The sequence below is a fragment of the Accipiter gentilis genome, chromosome 34 (assembly GCF_929443795.1).
Source record: "Accipiter gentilis chromosome 34, bAccGen1.1, whole genome shotgun sequence".
Taxonomy (NCBI): Eukaryota; Metazoa; Chordata; class Aves; order Accipitriformes; family Accipitridae; genus Astur; species Astur gentilis.
Genome location: NC_064913.1, coordinates 5,412,098 through 5,436,793, shown reverse-complemented (window position 1 = coordinate 5,436,793; position 24,696 = coordinate 5,412,098). Strand labels below are relative to the sequence as shown.

Here is a 24,696-nt window from a genome sequence, read left to right as displayed (position 1 = left end):
CTCCATTACAACTACGCAAGGAAAAATATGTTACCGTATTAAAGGCTGCAAAATGCATGATATAGCTGGCATTCACCTTCTGCCCTGTCACCAATTTGCTGCCTTTTATGAAGTTTCCCCAGTTTTCATTGTGAGCGACAAAGCAGAAACACCCGTGTAACACTTCCTACTTTTAGTCCTAATCAATATCCTTTAATTATTAAAAAAAGTACAACAGGCTGAAAATTATTCCAGGAAACCACTTGGAACCAAAAAGACCAACTCATTAAAAAGAAAATTAAAAGCCAACAAGCACCCCACAACCCATAAGTGAGGTAAACATGTGATAAGCTAATTTTTCAAACCAAACTGCAGACTATTTAAAAGGGTACAAACACATGCAGCTTCCTGCTATCACAGCAATACAACATACAAGAGTCTGAAACTAAGTAAAAAATGCACATTATATATCAAGATGCTCCCTTCCACTAACTACAAATCCAGTAACAAAGTCCTTTGCTCCTAAAGAGAAAAATCTGCAGCCACTGTAAGCTGTCAAAGATCAATACATGCTAATGAACCTGCCAATTCATAACAGCTGCACATCTGGAGCCAAGAGTTCAGGCAGATAACAGCAGTTACAGAAGAAGACTCATTTGTCTAGGCATTTATTAGACAAAACCATTTTTAATCAACTGAAGCTCTGCAAAAGCTCTCTACCTCTACTTTCTAACATTAAAAAAACCCCTTAGCTTGTAAAAACAATTCATTCACTGCCATCTCCCCCACCCCAGATTTTTTTTTTTCTTTAAATTTTAATTTAGAAGTTCTGGATAGCTGGGTCTCGGGTTTGGATTGTTTGAGTCTTTGGTTCCTCTAGAAACATGGCTGCATGCAAGGAAAAGAACAGCTGCATTTCTTCCTGCATGCAAGGCTTTTTGCTGTTTTCCTGAAGCTAATTTTGGTAATATGAATAGGTGGGTTTTTTTGTTTTAACTGCTTAACTGTACCAGTTGGCTTGTTACAGTTTTTAAAACACTATGCTATTTTAACAGCTTTGTGAAAGCATGAAAAATCATCACGAATTCTCTTATGCCCAGTTTTTAAAATGATCCCTAATTGAAAAAGTATGAAGTGTTTGTTTTCTTTCATCTAAAACCCATCAATACATGAAATATATTTGAAATAAGATAATCAATACCATATTAGTCAATGATAAATTATTTTAAAAATTATAAATTGGCTTATATCATCTCAGCATTGCAAGTAGTATGCTCTACCAAAGAAGTTTAATTAACAAAAACTGCACACTCCCATTTGCACCAAATGGAAGTGGTAGAACCAAAAAACCTGCCTGCGAACATTTTGGGTTACAGCAAACCCTGACATCTTAGAAAAACAGAGCAGTATAAGAACCTTCTGACATAACAGACACTATTTGTTCAGCTGGAACTGAAAACGCTGCGTGAACAAGTGAGATATGAACTCAGTGCATGTGCCCTGAACTTTTACAGGACACAGGAGAATGTTCTACCTATAAGTGCTAATGAAAAAGAATGAAACGTGAAATTCTAGTCTCAAGTTATTAAAGCTACTTTTAAATGCTTTTTTTTTCTTTTAAAAATAAAACTAAATTAAAATATAGTGATTTAGTGTGTAGGATTTTTGAGGGTTCTTTTCCCCCTACTCTGCAAAAAGTAGAAGATTAGAATACACTAACAGAGCAAGACATAACTATCCTTTGTTATGGGCAAAATACAGTTAAAGGGAAGCAGCAAAATAGCAGCAAAACAGTGGCAGGAAAGCATAGCACTACAGACTCACATGATCTGTGTATTTGTGGATATAACTTCCTCATTCCCAGCAGGAATAGGATTTCTATTTTAACAAATATAGCAGACTCAGAAGGTGCTGAGAAAAATCCAGTAGAATGGAAATATTTACAAAAATTCAGTACACTAGATTCATCTAAACTGTTTGAATTTACTTTCAAGATTGGTCTTTTAGAAGACACATCATTAAGCCTTAGCATTTATAGGCTTATTTGTCATGTGACCACCCTGAAATTCAAGAAAACACACTATTAATCTTTGGTTTTGTTTGTTCTTTATGATACATTGTTTCAACTGCCCTTTTCTGTCTCATTAGGACTAAACCCAGAAGACCTGATGATCTTCCAGACACCTTCAACATATCTACAAGAAAAGAATATTCTTACCAAACACCCAAATATTAAAGTAATAATTGCAGCAATTAAGACCTTTAAATTATTTGTAATACAAAGTTCCAGTAAGGCAATTTGTGATAGTTGTTTAAGGTTAGAAACATTTTCCTGAGCAAAAGATGGTCAGAACTTGTGAAAACTACCAGGATAGGTTTTATCACTTGAACGTTACAGACTATAAAGTAGTACTTTGGTCTGCTGTAAGTAATCATATAAAGCTGTAAAAATACAAGAATCCTTTCTCCAACCACAATGCTGTGCCTCATGCCATAAAAATAGAGCAGGCATGCAATTTCTTTTTTCCAATAAAGCTACAGGGCAATTTTCCAGAAGAAGAATGAATTTGGAATCTTATTACAAAGACTTCCAATTAAAAATCACCAATTAAAGGAAGATGGCCTCAAGCACTAAGTCTCTAAAACTGCTTGTCAGAGAATTGTGTCAGCTCTAATGAAAGCAATTAGGAACGAAAGTTTTTAGACTACTACTTCTGTGTACAAAAAGACTGTTGCAAAGGTTTTGAGGCACCTACCTTAAATTACAAAAGCAGTACAGTATTTTACTGACATTCTGAAGTCAGAATTTATTAGGGTAATTAATTGTCTATGGTGACTACTTCTAGTGGGCAAGGAACATTATTCCGTGACCAAAAAAACCCCAAACTCAAGTTACATTAATCAGAATGGCTAACAAATAAAAATCTAGGCACGTTGGTACAAATATGAAGAAAATACAAGGCTTAGGATAAAAATCTCACAATTTGCCAGCCTGAAGGGACAGCTTTCTACCATCATCAAGTTGTGTTGTCTGTGCAGCCATTTTAATACGGTCAAGGATTTGATTTAAAGTCGCACACATTCTTAGATTTGGTTCAAGTTGATGTTATGTTAGCACAAGAAAGCATTTCACTGTAGCTCAACATTTGCAACCCAAAACATGTAGTAGCATTAGCAAACGCGAGTTTCTAAAGAAACCCTACAGGGTGTGGAGAGATGAGATTCAGAAGTGAGATGGTGTAGTTATAATTGCCTCAGAAACTTGTATTTTACTATTTGCCAAAAGTCAGGTTTTCTTAACAAGAAGAGGAAAGCAACTTCACTCTAGAGGCATGACATATTTAGACAGTTCTACTCCATTCCATAAAACCTGAAAAAGTATACCTCCATTTTTAACTACTGCTTTTTAAAATGTTTTTCATATTCATTTTGCACTCGCTTTCCTCATTCTGCAGTTACTAGTAATTTTAATTGAGTAAAAACATAGAATATCAGGCCAGAGAGACTGGTAGCAGGACCAGCATTTCTAAATAACTATTTCAAGACATAGTCATGCTAATACTGAATAAAATTACTTTTTTTTTTTTTTTTAACTTAACAGCTACTAGATTTTCATTTTTAGTTTTTTAAACGTGAAGTAGCAATCATCTCCAGTCACATGGGACTGCTATTATTCACAGCAGCACCTTTGCAAATACAGTCAGCACAGAAACCAAGGGCAGCATGGAAGCAGGGTCTCCTCTCTGTTCCCATTCCAAAAATGCGAGTCTCATTTAGCTAAGGTTGGAGAACATATTAACAAGATGATAAAAGGGTTGCACTGCTACTATCCTATTTCATGGTAATTCCTTTGAGGAGGAAAAGAAAACCAGTTTCTAGAAAAGCCAAGCCAAAATCCATCACAAATATTAAGTTCACTTCAAGTATTTACAACTGTAAGAACTGTATTATTTAATAAAACATTAAATCTCATTTTTGTTTCTTGGTTATTGTAATTACAATACCCAAGGAAGTTGTTTAAAAATTTGAATATATTTCCTTAAGGTGGGGAACTGACATTCTTCAGTGTACTCAATCATTTTCTACTCCTGTGAGTACAAAAAGTTCCTATCTAGGCAGACCGTAAAAAACATAAAAAGATGGGCATATGCTGAATCTCTATAATCTAGTGTTGTTAATACATACATCTTCGAAAACTGAAAACACAGTTAACAAATGTATCTAAAGTCTGTACGAAATGGAATTTGCAAATCTTTAGGAAGAACTAACTATAAAGCTAATTCCATTGAAATTAGTATATACCATGAAATTACCTACTGCTTTGCAGAAAAGCAGCGTGTAAAAATGCAGTCAATTACACTTTGTCACCTCACAGCCAGAGTATATTTTATAGAGTTGCTTACATTTCCCCCACTTAAACTGGTAAAGCACAGGAAGTTTTGCAGACTACTGTAAGCCAATTTTGAGGAAAATCTTTCACATACTGAAGCAAAGCAATAGAGTGCACATTTTTAAAGTGGTAAAATAATTACCATCAATATAGGAAGCAATGTTTAATAGAGATAGCCATTTTAAAATTTTAATTCATTTACTTACTCTTATATATAGGATATATCTAGGTATTAACTCATACTACTAACATGGAAAAGGATTACTTATTGCTGGACACAAAAAAAGGATATCATTCCAAAACCAGAAGAACCACGTCACGTACATCCAGAATTTTGTTGCCAAGTATATTCCAAGAGGCAGTGCACTGTGCATGGAGTGATCAAAGAATGACCTGTAAAGTAGGAGCAATGTCACATGATAAGTTTTGACTTATAAAATGTAAATCCTGAGCTATTGCTTCTGAAAAACACTTCCTGTTAAAATACGTACTATATGGGATATTGCAAAACAAACCATATAAACATTTTCCTCTCTTTTACCTTCAAAGTTCATGAGAAATTCCCATCTTCAACCTGTCCAGGTGACGGGTCATGACTGAAAATTATTTAACTAAATTTATACATTTGCTTTTGAAGTGAATGTCAAGAACTGGACAAAAAAGGTAGAATGAGTAAATACTCATGCTAAAACAACACTGCGAAAGCACTTGGAAACCTGTCAGATTCCTAGCCTACATATACAGTGGTTGCAAACTACATTTAGTTATGAGATTTCAGTGCTAAAGATATTTTGGAAACCCATGCAATGAAAATTACACATTAAAATTACTTCAGTAAGAAAAAAAGTCTTAGGAGACCTTGGTGTTATCAGCCTACATACTTGAAATATTTTAGATTCTTGAATCTTTTGCCAATAGAAATTCGGAAGAAAACCCAGATTAATTTACTTCCAACATCACTAGATTTGCCAAGTTCTAAGATAGAATGCTGCTACTTTAATTAAAAAAAAATAATTAAGCCACCAGAGTTATTTTCACTTTCTTATACTCTCGCATTTCAAAGACTGTTCTGAATACAGTTGATCATAGTGGAGACAAACTAGGTGAGTGTCTAGGTTACTCCATATTCAAGAAAAAAATTGCTAAACATATCAAAGATCACACTGAACTGCTAAACTCCCTGAAATAAAACTTCTTCCATCATCTGCCTAAACTTCCTTACATTGATGCATCTTGCTTTTTGTCCTGGTGGTGCCCTCAGGTCTGCCACAGACAAACACGTGTGCACTGAGTAGTTTCCATTTCACTCCTTTACTCCCTTGCAGTAACTGTCTCTTCTCTAATGGAAGTTTCTTAGGCCTTTTGAGAAAATCCTATAAGGAAAATGAGCTACGATGGTGACTAATAAGTGAATATACACTTGGACACACAGTAGTTACTCAGCAGTAATCTTTCAGTGATTTTTGCGCATTTTTTGTGTGTGTGAAAGGAGTAGGGAGGAAAATACAGCTAGGCAGATTAGCTAAAAATCCAACAGGGAAAGGAAATCCTACTAGAATAATAGCGAAAGATTCATTCAAACCTGGGCTTTGTGAAAAACACTTCAAAGTATTTATACTAAACATTAAGCAAAGGATAAGAGAAAGTAAGAATGTTAATCCTGAATACATGTCAGGCAGGTAAAAATGTAAAACTTGACAGAACGTAGATCTTGAGAAACTTGAAGAAATCTTGCCCTTGCTTCATGCAGGAGGCATGGCTGAGAATCTGCATTGCCAAATAAATTATTTGTAGGAGGAGGTCAGCAAATTTCACAGCCGCAGAGATGACAAAGAGACTAAACAGATCATCTTGAAGATCCTGGAGAGATAACAGCTTGATGCCCCCTCACCCCCTTCCTGGTGTACTAAGTTCACTAAGATTCTATGAACTTGCTTTACAGAACAGATGTATTTTCTTTTCCTCTTTAAAAGGAAAGGAAGAAGCAGCAACTGTTTCTAATAAGCATGACATTCAATACCAGAAAAGCAGAATGCTCCTAAGTATGAAATAGTAAGTCCTTCTATACACGCCACACATGACAATGAAAAGCAAAGCATAGATGAAGTAGTCTACAGATCTTGAAAATCTGTTGAGGCATGCCTGTGTGTGTATATGCACATGCATTTACAGATAATTAAAGCAATCAGAATCACAACTAAAATCCTTTATGATCAGGTAACAAATGAAAAACATTATTAGAAAGCAGCCTTTTTCTTTAGTCACCCATTTCCACAACAACAGAAGCTATAAAACCTGACTCTAACTTCATTTATCTCTAAAAATCTCTTCAGATGCCTTTGGGTATTTAAATTCTAAATAAAATTGGTTTTAAAAGCAAACTCATACATGCATTTTTTTCTATTTTTTTCTAGTAACTTTTTCCTTGACTGTTTTCTTCAAAATTCATGCTGATTACTGTAGACAGACATTCAGCACCCTCCTCTGGAGAATGACTGAACTTCTGTTCTGCTCTTAGCTTCTATTACCTCAGTGGTATTCACCCAAGGCAATTCCATGGCTATTTGCAAGAAAACAGAGCATTACAAGAGCTAAAGTTCCACAAGATCTTTCCCAGAAATAGTAATAAAAAAAATTCCAACAAAAAATAAATGTCGCATGTCAAAAAACCAACGCAAAAAATAAGAAAGTTAAGATTACTTATCCAATAAAGATGCCAATAAAACACTTGTGCACACACTAAACAGACAGCATCCTAGTAAAACACTTACTTTGAAAGAAACTGCACCATAGCCCAAACGCCACCATACATCAGCCCTTTAATGAGCCAAGAATCAATGTCTAGGTCTGCTATAAACCCAACCAGCCAAATTACTAGGAAAGGAGTTCCCAGCATCACCTTCTGACGGAATTCCTATATAGAAACAAATATCAGTAAGTGATTCTGTTTTTAGGAACAGGTTGTATAATAATATTCTACAATAAATAGGACAGTCACAAAAACTTAAATAAATTTTCAGGAAGCTTGGCATAGGGGGAGGAATCCTCATAAATTTTTGTTGTTTCCTATTTTTACATATCTCCAATATATGGACAAGAAAGAATCCTACTAAAATTTTATAACAAATCAATAATTTTATTTGTTTTTAAAAGAACTGCCTTTTAGAGACTTTACTGTTAATCCAGAATAAAGGCAACAGTACCTCTTTTTTAAGAATCTAAGTGTATACAATTTTTAAGAATTTAAGTGTATAAACTACTACACAGCACATGGCAATCTCAGTGAACTTTAAAGACTGAAATTATGGAACAAAGTCATACTGAAGCATCTATGAAGACAGAACCTTTTATTGTCTTATACTATGTGGGTACAATTCCTGATTAAGACACTGAATCCTTTCCAGATATTCAAAGCACAGTCACAATGCACATGTACACATAACACAATGCACAAATCACTTAAAGTCAATAATCACTGCATTATTATATTACCACAAGATTAAAGCACAGTGCTTTAATCATCAAGATGCAATGTATCTTTAAATCAAGAAGTTATAAGAAATCAGTGATAGCAATACTTAATATCCAGCACAACACTCTGCATGATAAGAAAATATTAACTCTATGCAAGTTCTCAAACTATAGGCAGGTAGACAGGTCTTCATGCTAGAGCAACACGTTACCCTTTATACCCTCATTTCTTGTCTCCTCCTATCTACAGTGTTAAGTAATAACCTGAGAAGAAAAAGGCCTCCACATTAGAGATTCATATATTACATCATACTGCCAAGATTGACTGCTGCTTTCATTCAACTCAAAACACTGCATAATTAGAGAGGAGATCAGAGTTCAGGATATCTAAAATGCTTCTTTCCTGAGACACTTGAGATTCAGCTTTGTGAAAGTCTCGGCTATCCCCAACAATACCAGACCACTTGGTACTTTCCTGACATTTAGTTAGAACAAAAGCTAAAGGTAATTGTGTGGAGGCTTAGGGTTTTCTCTCCTCCTGCCTTGGACAAAGATTTTTATTTTTTTTCTTTTGCAATTACTTTTGTCATAACAAAAAGGCTTTTCCCAAAACTGAAACATGGGGAAACCACAGTACTGAACTGCTTACCTTAAACAAACACACAGGCCCCCAAACCAACAGCAGCAGTAATATTGATTTACGTGTTATACTACTACTTACCTTATCAGCTTTTAGTTTTCTCAGAAAGGATGGACTGTCATATCCCTTTGCCTGTCTTGCTTCCTGTAGGTGATTGATCATCCAAACGTTTTTCCTCTGTTTTGCTAGATCAAGTGGTGATTCTCCCTGCCAAGAGTATAAAAGTGGGAAACATCCAATTTAAAAATAAAATGCATTCAGAGCACTTTTGAAACAGAATATTGGCAGGTAAAAATAATACATTTTAGATCAGATTAAGCTACGCTCTTGCATACTTTTTGCTCTGCAGCTTACTTGACACCAAACATCATTCATTCCTTTTCGTCTTTTTCACTCTCTCATAACTATACATGCGTGGACAAGTAGTAGAATATTAAATGTGTGATCCTGACAATATGTATGTCCTGACATAGCAATAATTGTTGCCTTTGGCATAACACATCTACATTTCACTGTTCTACACAGTCTACTAGTCTGTAAATGAAAGACTGTGCTTCCCCCTCAGCTATTGACAGGCAGCAGAAATCAAGCAAAGAATAAGAACTTGTGACCCACTGGATCATGGAAACTCTCCCAGTCTAAAGCCTGACTTGTCAGATAATCCTTTGCCTTTTTGGCAGACCGAAGTTACTAATATCATGGAACGTTTCTATAAGGAACTTTTTCCACAAGCTTAATGTTCTTATATTAATCTCAGTTATGGAAGTCCTAGGAAGAAAACAGGAAAGAATAAACTGATTGCTCATGTCCAACTTATTCCAAAACTCTGAGCTTTTATGCTTAGCTTGTGCTTCATATACTTTGGCTGCTAAGCCAGCAACGGTCCATGCTTTCTCTTTCCCTACTTTCAGAGAGGACTGACAGACAAAGCAAAAGAAAGAGGGATACAGGGGCCAAAGGTGCCTGCCAAACTGATTTGATTTTATTGCTTTCTAAACATTTAGGAAGAGAGCTAAGTGAAAGTTATTGACTGGGTCTAAAATTATAGAGGAGGCAAGAGACAACCAATTGCAGGTACCTCCAGCTTCAGTTTTGCATTTGACTCCTCCTCTCTTCTACTGGAGTTAACTCCCCTCCTAAACAAACCATTCATGGAGGCTTGAAAAATGGCTGAATCCTCCATCGCTCGGCCCCCTCCTAAAAAAAAAGTGAGACAGGTACCAGAAACTGAAATTACCCAGAAAGGGCAATAATTACTATAGACAGAAGAGATTTCAAAGATTAAAGAGTACAGTTAGCTACCTATATCCCATAGAAAGACAATGGGAATTGAGTACTTAACTGTCAGTTTTGCCTTTGAAATCTTGCTCCAAACCTCTTAAAGGAGACTAGATCGCACAGACTACAGATTATGAAGTGAAGCTTTTTGCCGCTTAACAGGATCTTGCACTCCTGTGCGAGAAGTTTAACTAGCAAAATCAGTTAAAAAAAGAATAACCTTTTGACTTAACTTGGATTCAAAATTGTTTAGCCAGATGTTTAAGAAACAGATTAAGTTAACTCCATCCTCAACAGAAATGCCTGAAATCAAACTACGGTGCCTGCTTCATCACAAATTTAATAGCATCTTGAATTGCTAATATCTGGAAAACTCCAGAGATGATGCTGTTTTAATATCACCTTATATATCTCGACTGTAAAGATTACCTGTGGACAAGCAATCCCCTCTGGGAGTTGATCTCCCAAGTAAATCCTGAAGTTGTCTTGGGGTCCAGCTGAGCATCCCTTCCACTAGAGGGCCATGAGACACCTAGGAACTGCCTAGATAAAAAGATTGAGGGAGCTTTAAAGAAGTCTTTGACTATGCTTCTCATCATCTGGCCATTTTAATATTTTCCTTATATTCACAGGGGTGATGGATAGCCGATTTGCTTAGAAAGAAAAAAAAATAATCAGGGAACTTAATCTAGTAACACACTTAGTTTGCCAGCAAGCGATAAGGCTTCAGTAGTATATATTCAAAGTGTTTAGATAGAAAGAATAATCTGAAGAGTAATTACCATAGGGAACTTTACATGTAGACTTCCACAGACAAGCCTACAGATATACTGCATAATCAAGAAACTACATCTACAGTTCATTCAATGATTTGTTAACAGATTTAAAAAAATAAAAATCTTCCTTAAACCATAAAAGCTCTTTTAGGTCTCTATCACTCTAGAAAAAAGGAGATTCTCCTCATATTTAAATAAAATTTAAAGGTTCCCCCCCTGACCCCCCAGTGATAAGATGACTCTGTGAAATCCTGTCCTCATCCCTCATCTGCCCAATCTGTCTACTGGTATGGCAAGGTAATTTCCTTAACAAAAAAAAAAAAAAAAAAAAAAAAAAAAAAAAACCACACCAAACAAAAAAACCACTTTATTTTGACTACTAAAAAGCAGCTTCCAACTCCAACTGTAATCCAGTTCTCAATAAGGAAAAAGAAAGTATCTTACTACCAAAAGAAAAGCATTATTTTCTTGTACAATATAATATAAAGAGGACAAATAACACAAACCAGGACAAAACCCACTGCTTGTATCAAGATTTATTCTAGAATAAGAGTGCTATTGTTCATATACTTCTCAAACTGTCATGCAAAGTAAAAAGAGCACCTTACTGATATGGCTGGTTCCAATTTGTTCCGAACCTAGGCAGCCAGCAGCATGCGCATTTCTAACACAGACTGCCGAGAGCTGGTAACAAGGTCAAAGCTCGCACCTAATGTTTCAGCCACTTCGTAATTTGAAAAAGATGAATGGCTTTCAGCCAATATATTTCTTTAACCTGAGCTGTCTTACCACCGTTCTTGGTCAATTCCATGGGCTATCTGAGAAAAGGACCTCACTAGATAGTGCTGCAGAAATCTGGAAGTGACTGCATCAAGAAAGGAGCCTTTCACAATTCCTGTTATTTCTGAAGAAACATGAGCCAGACACTTAACCAGCAGGTTTTGGCTCAAAGAAAATTTTTTTGCTGAACAGTCAAAGGAGAAGCACAAAACTGAGTTTCTATATACCTATAAAAAAAAAAAATCAACCAAATTCTTATGTTTCCTGTATGTTTACTATCACCCAAATCAGCATCTGTTACAAAGCCACTGGCAGGATGGCAAAATTGCCACTGCTAAAATGATTTTGATCCTCTGAAGATCCTAGAAACTTGGGATGGCATACAAGAAACTTAGGCTCCACTGCAGAAGGCAGGCAGTGGTTAATGAAACCAAGCACACGTCTTCTGGCATGACTGGAAAGATATCATGATCCAGCAGGTTCAAAACCCTCTTTTTCTACTGACTGCTGCTGTCTGTCAATAAAGAAGGAGAGACCATGAACTGCTTCAGGCTAGCAGATACTTTTTCATTAGGCCAAACATATGAGCTTTTATTGTGGATTTCATAAGAGTTCAGAAATATAGGTAAGGTGATGACTTGAAAACTCTAATCACACTAATCAGTCTGCCAAGGGAAGCAGGGTATAACACACTGATTTTTTTTTCCACAAAAATACTTTAATTTTTAACACTAGGTGGCATAGAAAAAAGCTTTTCAACCGTTTACAAGAAGCGATACTAGAAGCATAATTCATCCACACGACTGACCTTACAGACCAGGAATAATTATTATATATTCACACCAGCACATGCAAGAGGCTAGTTGATTTGTTTTAAACACGTGAAAAGCCATGTGAGTTTTCTAATGAGTTTTCATTCATGATCATCAGTATTTCTGATATTCTGTTGTGGATGTAGGACCAAGAAAGCGACTAGCAAAATTTGACTGCACCCTTAAAAAGGCTGTTCCGTGCTGTTCAAGAAAATGGAAGTGTATATATATATATATTTTAATTTTTTTAGCATATTTCTATCACTTGTGGCCAAGCAAAATAGGCCCTGGCCATCTTAATCAGTAGGAAAAATGGTAAAAGGTCAAATAAATTTAATTAAGTATTAAATATTTATAAAATGTAGATTTACAGCTGTATTTTCCAATGTAACCACTCCACCTGTAACACTCATATAAATGGAAAATACAAATAGTTGCAGAGAACTTGAGCAGAGAATTCTTTTTCTAAAAGTGACTTCTCTGACACCACAGAAGAAACATCTTGGGTGGTAAAGTGCACCTAATTTGATATATAGAATAGTCTGGAGGCAAAGGACAAACCCACATTCACTAGGTGCACCTCCCACTCCTGGAGAAGCTCTTACAGACTCCAAGGCTGTGGCAAACATTCGAACAGCTGCTTGGCAGGCCTAACATATGCTAGAGAGGGGTTCTGTTACTGCTGAACCTAGCTTCATTGTTAAGAGGTTCTGGGAGAATAATCAGGCAGCTTAAAGTTCTGATGCAAAAAAGAGCCCATTTTCGTATTTTATTCCTACTGGTATTTTTAGGCCTTCAACTTCCTTACTGCCACTGGGAGATATACTAGAGCATCTATCATCTCTCTGGAAGAGGACAGAAATGTCTCACTTCTCACTCCAACAGACAGACAGTCACCCCAGAACTTAAGTAGAAGACATCCAGTCATATTTCCAATTTTGCATCCAAATGCACAGGTCTTCACACAGGCGGTCTAATTGCACACCCCACTCCCATATATATTTGCACATAACCGTTGGTAATTTATTTACATGAGTGCTTTTGAAGGTGCAGATTTAGTGGTTATGCACCACTGCTAAGAAAAACTGATTCCCATATTAAATATTAATGGCATGGCTTTTGCTTCATCTTCATGATCCCACCATACCCACCACAATAATCTATTCTTGAGATTTATCATAGGCTCTATTATTTCTGCCTCAAACCACTTACAATAAAAACAGACCAAGTGTTTACCTTTATATTTTGAGCATCAACATTAGCTCCAGCTTCTAATAGAAGGCTAATAACTGTAGTATTTCCTGCTAGCACAGCCCAATGCAATGCTGTGTTTTTGTGATATTTGTCTCCAAGATTAACAGAAACATTAAATGTAAGTAGTAATCGGGTTGGATCCACACTAGAAAAGAAAATTCTTGTTAGATCTACAGAAGATGAACTCAAATACATACCAACTTAACTGTTAATGAGTTCAATTTCTACAAAGACCATTGATCAGCGACACTATGTAGTAGCAAAGTGACATTTTTTGCCCATGATTATGAATGGCTCAACTTCTTTTGCCCCAAACAGCAACCACAATTCTGTTGACTTTTAAAGGAGCTCAGTAAGACAGCTTGTTCTGGGATGCCATGAAACATTTATTATACAATTCTATTTTCACGTTTTCCAAAACCTAACAGTATTAACAGATTTGTAAAAGCATGCACATGATTATATACTTGGCAGATAATAATCAAAGTTCAAAACATGTTGTATTTCCACTTTATATTCCAAAAGATGAAAATAAAATAGGATGATAATGCTCGTAATGGTAGGTATTCGTTAAAGCTAGTCTATGTTCCTCTCAACAATCAATGGAAATAGGCTCCTCCGAGCAGGAATCTAATTCAGACAAATTTGCTCTTTGGAGGAGTGTTATTTTACACCAACTTTTCCCAGTCATCCCCATAGGAAGATTTACTTTGTAAACTAGAAGTTCATATTAGTGAGTACTTCTGCATATCCTCCTCTCTCTTGAAGAGGTCATTGTACTGATTTTGGCTGGGATCAAGTTAATCTTCTTCATAGTAACTCCTATGGTGCTGCGTTTTGGATTTGTGACCAAAATGGTGTTGATAACACACCTGTGTTCCAGCTACAGCTGAGCAGTGCTTACACAGCATCAAGGCCTTTTCCATTTCTCACGCTGTCCTGCGGCTGACCCCAACTGACCAAAAAGAAATTCCGCACCAGATAATGGCATGATAGGCAATAAAAGCTGGGGGAAAGGAGGAGGAAGGAAGGACATTTGGAGTTATGGCATCTGCCTTCCCAAGTAACCGTTAGAGGGGATGGAGCCCTGCTGTCCTGGAAATGGCTGAACACCTGCCTGCCGATGGGAAGCAGTGAATGAATTCCTTACTTTCCTTTGCTTGGGTGCATGGCTTTTGCTTTATCTATTAAACTGTCTTTATCTCAACCCATGAGTTTTCTCACTTTTACTACCCTCCTGACTCTCCTCCTCCCCATCCTGCTGGGCAGGAGTGAGCAAGTGGCTGCATGGGGCTGAGCTGCTTACTGGGGTTAACGCACAACAATCATAAATGAAGAAAGATAAAGTGGCAACTGTGTAAAGAACACTGACAAGTTAAATGAGAAAAAACTTTCAAAACATCAAAACCAGTCACTACTATATGCTGCTTAGTTAACATCAACAGAAAGTCAAAACTGCAGTGAGATATTACCTATGCGTTCTGTAAGCTGCCCACATTAAAGGTGTCATTCCATTTTGATCCATCATATCTACATCCTAAAAAAGGAAAAGAAAAAAAAAGCTGGTGACATAAGTAATCAGGCTCAAGATCTAGTAGATACAAGGTTTGCAATGAGAAGCAGTATTTTCAGACTAACCAACTGAATTGGAAAAAAGCTGGCAAGCTTTCAGTACATAATAAAGTAGTATTTAAAAAATGGAAACAAACATTAACACCACCATTGCAAAAATATAACCATTCCAATCTATTTTGGAAACTAGGGAACAGTCATTCTGTAAGACTATTCATTTCTATCTTACTATTAATCTTCAACATAAAAGATATATAGAGATGGTATACTATTGCACTAAAAAGCAGAAGAAAACTAAAATAATGCACCAATGTTTAATAAAATACTTGATAAATTAATATAAATAACATAGCCTGAATCCTACATCCTACTGAATGCCAGCTGCATCTATTCTTCCACTTGCAAAGCAATCTGCCTTAGTTCACTCAGTTCCAAAGGTATTTACACATCTGGATAGCAAGTTAATGGATGCCAAAAAATTTTTAAGTTTAAACAAAAGCCATTAATAAAAACAACCTACCCAGAAGCAAAACTGATTTATAATCAAGTGGTGGCTAAAATGATAGCTAAAAATAAATAAAAAAAAAATTTACATTTAACAGAACATAGCCACAGAATGACAAAACAGCACCATCCAGACAATTCTCTTAGATCCATCAGAAAGGATCTAATCCCTCCAGAATTTTTTCATGTTATAGATCCCTGCCTCACTAACACAGGAGTTGGTAATTCCCTAAATACATCGAGGCAGATTAGATTCTCAGCACATTTGGGTAAGTTCCACAGACCACTAACAAAATTACTCTAAGCTAACTGACCTGAACAGTTTTCCTTAGGAGGCAATAGAGCTATGTCAGTATCACCTATGCTACTCCACTCAGTCCTCACTAGGAAAATTAGGTTGAAAGTGTTTCAATAGTTTTTTTGCTACAGAAACTACTGACAGAAACCCAAAAAGTTGCTTTATCACTCCCAGAACTTTCTTCTCTGCTTCAGTAGTCTGCCAAATGCCCAGCAGCCTGGGATCCACTCACAGAGGTGCTAGCCTGACCCAGGCAAAAATTTTCCAGAAAATCCAATTTAGTTCTTCCAAATAATTGCTTTTAAAGCATCTCTAGCCTGCAGGTAACTTGACATTTCTGAGGTTTTACTCTGTTGTTTAATTAAAAGAAGAAAAAAGCCAAAATTTAAAAAACAGTTGATGGAGAGGAAAGAGAACTTTATTGTATTGTTTGTTCAGAAAAGAGTTACATGCATTGACACCAGGATCCAAGCCTGTTTGCCCACAGTACTTGTGTAGATTAGATCCTTTTGAGCCTACTAGGACTTTGCAACCATTGACACTCCTTTTAACCTCCCGTTGTTGAGGTCGTGAAGGAAATTAGAACTGCAGCCTAACCTCAAGTTCATTCATCCTTGAGAAGCACGACTTTGATTCACAGGTCCCACTGTGTGAACAACATATTTTGAAGATTGTACAAAGATTGTACAAATTACTGTAACATGAACAATCACTCCTTCATCTTTAGATTTCATATAGAAAAGCAATTCTTCGTGACAGCAGGGACTTGATTGCCTGGACGTAAGTAAAACGATTCCTTCAGTGATTCCACCTGACAAATCAAAAGTACACTTTGCACACAAAGTGACACTCAGCTAAAGGAAAAAGAAAAAAAGAGGAAAAAAAAGCAGCCATGAGCTCCAGACTATTCCCTGCACATAAATTACCTAGTCAGGCTACTGCTATTGCTCATATTAAGCTACATCGTGGGCTGAGGCAGATCCCTTTTCAAAGAAACTTTAACAAGAGGCAAAGCAACTAAGATTGACTTACATACTGTTATACAGACCCAACAAAGATGACATAGTTGTGGATAGCAGACACATGCTCTAACAAACTTCTCATCAAAAATTCTTTGTTATTTTGCCAGATCATTACCACAACCACACGATGAGTGGGATATTTCACAAAGGAGTTATGTCTGTTGCTGCTTTTTACCAAAGGGCTGAGGCAAAAAAAGCAAACTTTCAGCAACAGGTATGTATTAGGAGACTGTTCTTCTGTTCTGGTGTGCACCAACAGGCATTTTAGCATTAATTTCTTGTTTGACATTCAGTGACAGGTCAATCTGATAATGCTCATGAAGGTGTGTATCTATGCTGTTAGGCACAGTAAGAGTACTGCAAGAACCAAAGATTTCAACAATAAGTGAACATAAGGATCAAAAATTGTACATACTGCTACCATCTGTATGTATTCGAGTGTGAACTCTGTGAATTACAACAGGCAAATTTTTCACTTGTTTCTGAAATAGAACAACTCTGGTTCCAAAAGAGAACAGCTTTGCATATGCAAAGATAACCAGACTTAATCCTAGGACACTAATACAAGATTCCACAAAAAGCTTTGGAAAGGTGAAAATAGAGGGGAGAAAGAGCTTCCTGCATGTAAAGGAGCTGTAGCAACTATTCTGCTACTTAACAGTACTTTCTGAAAGCAATATAGCTGACAAGGTAGGATTCTGAATAGCAGCTAAAGATCAGTACAGCATTTAGGTTTACCAGGACATTTAACAAGCAATGGGCAAACCACTACTGTGATACAATACGGCCTTTTCAAAAGCACAAAAAGCATCAAGAGATTCCACTTAGAAGTGCATTAAATTGCACAGAAAGGGACCAGGAATTTGATCCTCTTTAGAAACATTACTGGTTGTTTCGCAAAACACAGACCTTCATAGAAAGACTCATCACACCCTTGTTCAGAATTCTGTTCTCCATAAGGAAAAGATCTCTTTCACATGGACTGCTGCCCAGGGAAAGGGGTTTCTAAAGAAATGACATATTTAAAAGCATATAGTAAAAAAGATTTATCAGGAAGGAGGATTTAAGGCTGAAAACATTTCCTAATTTAGGACATGTGCTAGTTATCCACTGGAAGCAGAAATTTTGTAGGATTCTTGCAGAATGAAGCAAGTGTGGATTGACAGGCAGCTCATCAAGCAAGGTAACACACAGAACTGAACCTACCTTGTTCTTTCAAACAACAAAAACTCTATTCTGAAATACTCTAGTCCATCAAATGCAGAATCAGTTCTGACAATCATGAGGAAGAAACACAACCAGACTTATAATTCTGTAAGTAACGTGCTGCAGGTTGAGTCTAGGAAATAAAGACTTGGTTCAGTGTCCTGAGCCCAGCAGAGAATATGATCCACAGCACCAACAGTAGCAGTGCTTAGGAGGACTGCTCACGGGCTGCAGCACCAAAGCAACCAAGGCTGCTCGTACCACAGTGGCATCTCTCCACCTAGATGCCAACTACTCCTACACCATAGCCCAGAAGGCGGCCCTTATATAGCTGGGGACATTAGTTGACACATAAAATTGCAACTCTTGAGAATAAATAAAAAAACATACTCAATGAATAAGTGATAAACTATGAAAGTGATAGTTAAACTATGAGTATGAAATAGCTAAACTATGATTTTAGCTCCAGAATATTTCTTACAATGTGATTTTACCCTACTAGCAGCTTTATAGTCACTCATTACCTGTGATTGAAGTAAGTTCTCACACATGCCACAGGATGAGAACACATTATTCAACCATCCGATATACCATATCCATATCTTATTACGGGGCGACATGTTTGTGTATGCTAGGCCCTGATATGTCTTTGGCTTTTTTAAGTAGTGTAAGCACAGCGTCAAGCAGTCAAGTAGTACAAGTACCAATTTTGAATATTATTAAATGCCTTCAAGCTCTTTTCAGGTTTGGGTTTCTTCTTGCATTTTTTTTATAATAATGATCTTACCCAAACTTGAACTGTGCTACAGATTCTGTTACTTGCTATCTGATTATATTTAGATCGTGTGCTTGTCCCAGGCTTGATTTTGACCCAGGCAACCTACTGACATAAACACGAGCAAGTTATGATACAGTCAGGTATTCATCTCTCAAAACTCAGTAAGAGACATGACTAAATAAAAAGCAACTGCTATCAGCCACTGCTGCCTCTTGGCCGAGTAGCACTTGCTGGCATGAAAGTGGGTTCACTTCCAACCAAGGTCAGAGGGCATCTGGCCAAGAGTTCTTCCCCTACCCTGCACTCCAGTAGCTAGAGGACTGGACTCGAGCCTCAGATTAGAAATTTTACCGTTGGCTGCTGCAGCCCAGGAAGAGAGCGAAGCAGCAACACTGAAGTTAGGTTCCAGCTCTGTCTCAAAAAGGGAGAAGAAGCAATCAGGAGCAACTTCTTAATCTACCTGTCAGTTCTCTACACAGTTTTGAAAGCTAGCTCTCCTCTGATCATGCAGCTCCACAATGGCATAAGGATCGGAACTAACAAAGCACAACAGCCTACACTGACCTGTATTTTGACATTCATTTAGTTGTCATTTACCACACATACTACAATTAGGTTCTGAACCTAAGGACAAGCCTACTCTTTGGGTATAAGAGAACCTCATCTGTGTAAAGACAATAGGTAAAAACAATTTGCAAGTAGTATATAGGCTAAGCCCACATAAGCAAAAGCAGTTCAAGTTTCCAACCAAAATCATGGCATCACAAAGGAGGTACAAAGTAAAAAAGGGATTAATGACCTCATATATACTCATTAAAGAAGAATAAAAAGTAAAACCATGTATTTCCCATAGATTCTAGAGAAACCATGTAGCTTCTGTAGTTGTACGTAGTATGGCTAGAGAACTATAAGTTTAGGGATTGTTATTACAATGCTGTTGATATTACTGTATTTTAAACATACTATATTTTAAACGTACAAATCAGTACATAATTTTAAAGTTGAACTTTTTGAAGTGCTTCCAAAAATTACTGTTAAAAGTAATTTGAACTTACAGCACAGAACAGATGCCAAAAGCACACTTGGTAACATTTAGGTGATTTAATAAAAATCATCCTTTTAAAAAGCTATTGATAAGCAGAGCTGTTTCCAAGACAATAAGTTTTAAATTTTAAAGCAAGTTTTGTGCATTTATGTATGTACACATGGAAAGACGCACAGCTTCTTTTGGACTGAAGTATTACATGCTCAGATAAATAGGACAAGTCTGTGTATATAAACATGAAGACAAACATTTACAGGGAGATTTCATACTCATAGTAGAACATTTTAAAGGCCATTTATATTTCATTAATGCTATGCTTTAAACAAGTTCACACTTGCGTAACAGCTGCAAGATTTTTCTAGTAACATAAAATCCACATACAATTACACGTAATTTGTGAACAAAATACAAAACTTGTTCCTGATGAAAAGGTATTTCTCTTCAATCATTCTCTTTTACAAAATCACAATTATATCTGATCAGCCTCTTCTTGTGCCTAGCTTACTCCTTCATACACTAAATACTGCTTTAACAAACAGTTCTCAGATAAAAACAGAATACTGCATGGAGCAGTTTTTTTACATGTGTAGACACAAACCATTTTCTGCAGTAAATTTAGTATTTGTTTTACACAGACCAAACGCACTGATGTCATAGTCATATTCTACCTGACCATTGATTGGATCATATCCCACTTGCTATTTGAAAGAATAACCAGAATACAGGTGCGTGAACAGCATTAGCAAGACTGTAAAAATGAGAAGCGGGCTTTGACTTGTCTATATGGTTTACAAAGCAAGTCAAATTTGTGCTTCAGGCACATATCTGTGGCTGAGTAAATCTACAAATTATAATGCAGCGTGAGTAGCAAAAAGGTGAACATGTTTTTGGTCATACAGAATGAAGGATGGGAGACAATGAGAACAGTAATGAATACACATGCTATATATACACTTTACAGATCCAGTAGTAATGCAAGAGGCTAGCAAGAAGGTTTTGGGTTGGTTTGGGTTTTTTTTATTTACACATGTATGTAATTAGTAACAGCAATAAATAAAAGTTGTGGACTGAGGTGTAAAAAAGATTACCTATGACAGCTCTTTGTCATTAGATTCTTTACCCATGTATAACCTGATGATTCTGTGGAGAATTCTAAATATTTGCTATCATTGTCACTCTTAACATTTAAAGATTAAATTCATTAGAAATAAAGAACAGTAAAAGAATAACTGCTGAAATTTCCATATACTACACTAGGCAGGTATGAATTAAAGCCAAAGTATTCAGACTACCGTTAGAGAAAATTAAGTTAGCAGGTGGCACATCAATACTGTAATCTACAATAGAAGAATCTGAATTATTTTTATTTGGAGTAGATTATATTTAAATATGACATTACTTAAAATTTACCTGTCCCTTTGCTATCAGGTAAGCAACAATCGAAGTATGTCCAAACTGGGCAGCCAAATGAATACAGCTACATCCTTCTCCATCAATTAGCGACGGATCTGCCCCATATTTCATCAGCTGTACAACCATGGATAAGTGACCCTGTCTAAATGTAACAAAACACAAAAAACAAACTGAATAACTATATAAAGAAAAAATATTAAAATGTGAATATTTGAATACAACAAATATGTTTAGCAGTTAATCACACTACCAAAGCTTCCACACTTTGACTCATACTTTGAAAACAACAATTGTCATGACCTGATTCTGCAACTGAGTAAGCAAACTCATTCATACGATCAAATTCTGTGCAGCCAATGCACTCATCCCATGCAATTCGCTTAAGCATGTCGTATAGCAAAAAGCCAGTCAACAACAAAACCCAAGTTACTAGTTTAGAAATCTAGTCTACTGTGACTTCTTCCAATCCACACATGAAACCTGCTATTTTAAGAGATGCCAGACTGGCTATATACTCTCACTTTTTGTGGGGCATATGGTTTATCTTTCTACTATTAAAAACAGCACTGAAATAAAAATAGAAAAAAAAAAGGAAAACTGAAGGTCTACACTTCCTCTACTCTACATTAAAAGCTTAAGCATCTTTTTGGCACAATGAGCATAGGCACATCCTTCTTGTAGATAGGGTGCCTAACTGTCAGTACGCAGTTTCTGACAGGAGCAAAAAGACCTTCTCAATCTGTCAGAAGCAGCTTCAGACAATGCTTCACAGAACAACAGATTACAGCTATCAACACCAGGAAATTCAATCAAGCTTTTGTGCTATTAACACAGAACTTAAGAGTGTGATCTGTAACAAAAAGAAATATACAAGCTACAAATCTTTAAGGGATGCTAACAAGCAACTCATCTTCAGTAAACAAACTATTTTGATCCATTAAATGTTCTAAAAGCTGATTTTCTAAGTCTCCTTTTGCAGTCTACAGTTTAAAACATTAATATGGACAGTGTTCCATTCATGCCTATTTCTAGGCAGTTGTCTGAAGGAGCAGCTACTTCTCAAAGGCTCTCTTCAATTTTCCCAGCCATTCGCCATTCTCGGAGCATCTTCCACAGCATAAATCTGATTTTAAGTGCATCTTTAAAAAAATCCACACATGTAATAGAACACTGCAAGGACAACGTCACACAAAATCATCCCAAGCCCCATCTGCACAAATGTTGCTGAACTTCAGAAGACTGACAAAAATAAGATCTTCAAAGTAAGAGTAAACCAAGGTGACTATAGACTCTAATTCTACTTTACTCCTTTTCCTATCATAGCAATCATCTTCCTCTACATCAGAAAGAGGTAAGACAGAAACTGAACTATATGCTGAAAGCTCCTGTAGCTCAATCATACCACATTCACAGTGTGCTCAGTTACCAATGACTGAATTAATTCTTGTACAAAGTATTGCCATAAAATACAGCAATTTCATAAATCAGTCAGTAGCAGATTCCAAATTAAGCAAAAAAAACACAGGAAAAGAAAATTCCAGAAGACTTTTCCCCACCTTGTTGCCCAGTGAAGTGGAGTAGAATTTAAATCTCCTCCAAGCTGATCAACGATAGCCCCTTTTGATATATAGTATCTGGAATAACAGAAATAGTAAACATTATTGCTTGCCTTGGTTAACTACAAAGGACACACAGTAAGCATGTTTGATGTTATACAAAACAGGCAGTTACAGACCAGAAGACCAGAACCTTTCCTTGCCTTCCTTTTTAGAGGTCATAACATATACATTCAATTTTTTGCCTTTCTGGTGTGGGCTGGGAGAGTAGGGATGCTTCCTACTGTGTTTTAAACATGCCACTATTTCCTAGTTTGGTTCTAAGGTAAAACAGAATAATTGCTATCTATATTAGTACAAACTGCGCTACCTCAGAAGTATTTAATCAAATGGATTCTTCTGAAATATTTAGGGGTTCCTGCATTAAAAAGAATACAGAATTAATGGTAAAATAATATGCTGCTAGAAGACCACCATATTTAGAGAATTTTGGCTAAATGGCAAAATTATATACAATTCAACTTGCAGCATGTATTATCACTGGAATGGCCCTGCTGAAGTCACTGTTCCAAGAGCTCGTGCTTAAGTTATGCATTTAGCCAAGTACTAAGATTTTTACATACTTCTCAATTGTTACTAATCAAAGGACAAACACATCTGAGTATTTTAAAAAAAATTCTAAATGATGGGCTAGAAATTAGTTTTCCCTCAAGAACAGTTATAAAAAGACAAGCTACCTGTAGGAACAAAACAAGTTACCCTTATTTAATCGCAGCAATTCATATCCATAGTCATTTGTACCATTTCTGTGAACTGTTTTCCTTGCTGTTTTATATGGGATACTGAACTGGCAATATTACTTTTCCTTTGTGAAAGAAAATGCACACCTTATAAAGAAATTAATGTTTTTTAAAAAACAGGCCTTCCCAGAAGGCTTCTAGTTCTTCATTCGCTAGTGTGTAAGCCAATAAAAAAAATTATTACTGACAGACCTTTGAAAAGTACTATCTAGCTATAGATTCCTAACTGCTTGCACATTTCGAGTACCTGTGCCTACAGACTTTTTGCTTTCAAAATACTTGTCATGTATATATGAATGCTGCTCTCCCACCCACACAAACTGTCCTTCAAATCCTCAGCACTGAGTTTCTGGCACCTCAATTTCCTTGAAGTGTTTCATGACATCACAAGAAGAAGGGCAACAAACAGAACAATTTGAAAAACATTACTGTAACTAACTGCCTTCTATTTCTTTAGTGCTTGTTGATTTAGAGTGAAACTTCAAAAACAGCCCAAAAGTTACCATTAGGAACAGAAACTGAAAAATGCATTAGCTGTACACGTCCACACTAAAAACATCTAAAGGAAAAAGTCCTTTATACAGTTGCTTTGAGCCATCAGACACAATGAAGTATTTCAGCAGACTTTCCAAAGTCATACAAACTGACAAACAAGATCTGCTCCGACTGATGCAGGACAGTCCACTCCACTGGTCTCCAACACCAAAGGAACAGAAATGCAACATCTCTGCCACAGTTAAGCTTTGGGATTTCTCAATGGGAAAACCAAAGAGATTTTGTGAAAGTCTTGGTCCCATGTAGGTGAAAAGACAAGGTATATATAAGGTAAAGGGACGACAACAATTTTTTTGTTGTGAAGCAAAGTATCAGCTACCAAAGAACAAATTTGAAAAAGACACTGAGAAGCTATTTAGTCCCCCTTGGGAAGGAGTTCCCAAGGAAATCTTGTCTAGATGAAAGACAGCACAGAGAAATTCACAGTCAAAGCTTGGATCCATCTCACTGAAGTGACAGCCACTCATGGGGAGGTGAACATTAAACAGATTGTCTTCGTTCAAACACTGGTCCCCGCAGAAACACAATATATTCAGATTCTACTGAGCAGCAGCACTGCTTACTGGT

The 24,696-nt window shown here is 36.5% G+C and overlaps 1 protein-coding gene across 2 annotated transcripts in view; it reads right to left on the bottom strand.

Moving 5' to 3' along the window:
• ZDHHC17 (zinc finger DHHC-type palmitoyltransferase 17) overlaps positions 1-24,696 on the bottom strand; it is a 76,510-nt gene that overhangs the window by 18,674 nt on the left and 33,140 nt on the right. For both annotated transcript variants that reach the window (XM_049792030.1, XM_049792031.1), the window contains exons 4-10: positions 22,775-22,852; positions 21,216-21,360; positions 14,853-14,917; positions 13,363-13,525; positions 8,562-8,687; positions 7,141-7,283; positions 4,662-4,762 (exon numbers count right to left, since the gene is read on the bottom strand). In XM_049792030.1, the coding sequence (XP_049647987.1) occupies positions 4,662-4,762; positions 7,141-7,283; positions 8,562-8,687; positions 13,363-13,525; positions 14,853-14,917; positions 21,216-21,360; positions 22,775-22,852 (821 nt within the window). The remainder of the gene's footprint in view (positions 1-4,661; positions 4,763-7,140; positions 7,284-8,561; positions 8,688-13,362; positions 13,526-14,852; positions 14,918-21,215; positions 21,361-22,774; positions 22,853-24,696) is intronic.